The 2,015-nt window shown below is 34.2% G+C and overlaps 1 protein-coding gene across 1 annotated transcript in view; it reads right to left on the reverse strand.

Annotated features, from left to right (window-relative positions):
- RBM27 (RNA binding motif protein 27) overlaps positions 1-2,015 on the reverse strand; it is a 100,351-nt gene that overhangs the window by 29,843 nt on the left and 68,493 nt on the right. The window contains exon 12 of the mRNA XM_045284723.1: positions 1,847-1,850. Within this exon, the coding sequence (XP_045140658.1) occupies positions 1,847-1,850 (4 nt within the window). The remainder of the gene's footprint in view (positions 1-1,846; positions 1,851-2,015) is intronic.

Below are 2,015 nucleotides of genomic sequence, written 5' to 3' on the forward strand. Positions count from 1 at the left end.
AGGTAAATGGGTCAAAAAAATAAGAATTGGGGTGTGGGGGGAATGGAGGCCTGCGTGCAAGACAAGTCACTGAGTGGTTAGATAAGTTGTTTATATTGTTGAATGCAAAAAAGATGATATATAAGCCCTACACAATTAAAAATAATGTGTAAAGTAGTAATGATAATAATGTGGGTGAGCTGGAACAATTTCTGGAATGAAAATAATTAACATTTGAAGCCCTGCTAGAAACCTAAAATCCCTCTTTGAAAATGAGGGCAGCATATGTATCCCATAGTAATCAAACCTCTGGATCAGCAGAGTCGGAGACCACATTGCCCTGCTCAAAGAGAGCAGTGCACTATGTTACTTTGAATGTGTTGCTCTCTCCAGAGCCTGGCAATAATCCAACTTCCTCTTCAAGCTCACTACACTTCTTTCATGTCTCCTCAGATTTATGACCCACAATTTCCCCATTTTGACTGTTGCTCTGCTTTACCCAGGATTTAAAACTCAGGTCTGTTCCAATTTTGTTTCTCTGGCTACACATGAACTGGTTTGAGCTGGTTCAGTTCTATGCTAACACAAGTGGTTCACCATGAGTTGGAACGATTTCGATGGCAATTGGTTAGTGTTTACAAGGAGTGGGATGCAGGGGGGAAATACAGTTATTGCTTGATGAAAAGATGGTTCCATCAGCATGGCCAGCAGTCTGAAACCACTAGCAGCTCTGCGAGGGAAAGACTGAATTTCCTCCTCCCATAAACTGCCTCAAAAACCCACAGGTGTCACTATGAGTCAGCATCGACTTGACGGCAGTTTAAGTTAGGCTTAGTTTTTGGTTTTAAGGGATGGTGAATTTCTATGAAAGGTACTTAAAACAAAACAAACAACAAAAGGAAATGCATAGTGGTGATGGCTGCTCACATAAAAATGGAAAGCATGAATTTTACATAATTATATATATATAAATGAATTAAACAATAAATGATGTATTCTATTTTTGTCACAATATTAAAGAACAAAAATATTAGTATACTTTTTAACCTAGCAATGTCATAAAAAATAAAGTTCTAAAATTGATTGTGGTATTGACTGAACAATTGTTCTGGATATGTGTGGAATACTGAATTATATATTTGGATTATGTCCAAATAAAAATGCTTATATAAAGAACTGTTATGATATGTAAATTAAATGCCAACAAAACAATTTTTAAAAATAATAAAAGGCCAACCCGTAATAGTCACCACAGTATTGCTTTTATAGAACAGCAACAATATAAATGTCCAACAGTAAAAAATAGTTAAATAAATTGTGTTTTATCTATATGATGTCACCAAAAGGTTTTTAAATATCAGGAAGATTACTTAATAGCCTATGAAATTTTTAGAGGAAAAAGTAGCTAGGCACATTTGTTATGATCACACTTCATTATCTGAAAACGTTAAGATATTTTGAGAAACTGTGTGTATACATGTACAATCTCCCATATAACTAAATTAAAAACAGCGGGTCTTTTCATCAAAAGATAAAACAGTTGTTACTGCTGAGTGGAGATATTTGAGTGATTTGTTATTTCACTTGTATTTGATGCAATTCCAATTTTTAGCACAGCTCAACATAGACAACTTTTTGCATTAGGCTGAAAAAATGGGGAAAACATGCTTTAAAAAATCTTCAATAGAATATTTGCAGGTCTTGAAATATTAAGTTCCACAATGTTGTTATAACATTGTGCTATCATGCAATTCTGACTCCTAAACACCCGTGTGACAGAGCAGACCTGTGCCCTAAAGCTTTCTGGTGATAGTCTTAATGAGACCAGATTGGCAGGTCTGAATTACTAAGTGTGCCCAACTATTACATCACTAGGGCGAAAAAAATTTTTTCAGTTTTTTTTCATATTTAAATTATTTTATTGGGGGCTTGTACAATTCTTACCACAAACTATACATCAATTGAATCATGCATGTTTGTACATATGTTGCCTTCATTCTTTTCTAGACATTTCTTTTCTTTTTTTTTTTTTTTTA

Source organism: Echinops telfairi, unplaced genomic scaffold (assembly GCF_000313985.2).
Source record: "Echinops telfairi isolate 266 unplaced genomic scaffold, ASM31398v2 ScPeMD7_7469;HRSCAF=8507_0, whole genome shotgun sequence".
In the NCBI taxonomy this organism is placed as follows: Eukaryota; Metazoa; Chordata; class Mammalia; order Afrosoricida; family Tenrecidae; genus Echinops; species Echinops telfairi.